We start from the raw sequence: 654 nt of genomic DNA, 5'->3' as shown, positions 1-654 counted from the left end.
CTCCCCAAATATCCTGTCCCCTTTTGCCCCCTGCAAAATATTCTTCTCACCATAAATCGTCCTTAAAATTGCTTTCCTATCATATCACTACAGCCTAATCACTATCATCATCTTACGATCTTTCTCCAAAAACTTTACATTACATTAGATCCCCTCTTTTCTCTAAACTTTACACTAATAAATCACCTCGTTTACTAAAAAGTTTTACACAAAATACATCACCTCTTTTACTCTAAAGCTTTACACACTATATTCACCCTTTTATTTTAAAACTTTAAACATAAGTAGAATCACCTCGTTTATTCTAAAGTTTTACACATAAGTAGCATCACCTCATTTACTCTAAAGCTTTACACGCTATCAGCATCACCTCATTTACTCTAAAGCTTTACACGCTATCAGCATCATCTCATTTACTCTAAAGCTTTACACGCTATCAGCATCACCTCATTTACTCTAAACTCCTTCCTTATCAGTATGAATTCCTTGGCGAGCAGCGTCATAGGTCCCCAGTCTCCTTCGGCACAGCGCTCGGCCCTTCGTCAGGAGGACCCGAGACACAGGCGAAGGCGGCAGTCGGGTAAGGCTTTCGGGTCCCAAGTGCCGTTCGAAGATAGACATATGAGTGTGAATGCATAAACAAACGGAAGGGCT

General features: G+C 40.4%; 1 protein-coding gene across 1 annotated transcript in view; it reads left to right on the top strand.

The window, feature by feature from the left end:
- The window catches only part of LOC119594246 (receptor-type tyrosine-protein phosphatase C-like), a gene marked incomplete at its 3' end in the record, with an annotated part of 35,196 nt that overhangs the window by 1,463 nt on the left and 33,079 nt on the right, over positions 1–654 (top strand). The window contains 1 exon segment of the mRNA XM_037943315.1: positions 403–580. Within this exon segment, the coding sequence (XP_037799243.1) occupies positions 403–580 (178 nt within the window).

Source organism: Penaeus monodon, chromosome 33 (assembly GCF_015228065.2).
Source record: "Penaeus monodon isolate SGIC_2016 chromosome 33, NSTDA_Pmon_1, whole genome shotgun sequence".
Classification (NCBI taxonomy): domain Eukaryota; kingdom Metazoa; phylum Arthropoda; class Malacostraca; order Decapoda; family Penaeidae; genus Penaeus; species Penaeus monodon.
This window is presented reverse-complemented; position numbering and strand designations above follow the sequence as displayed.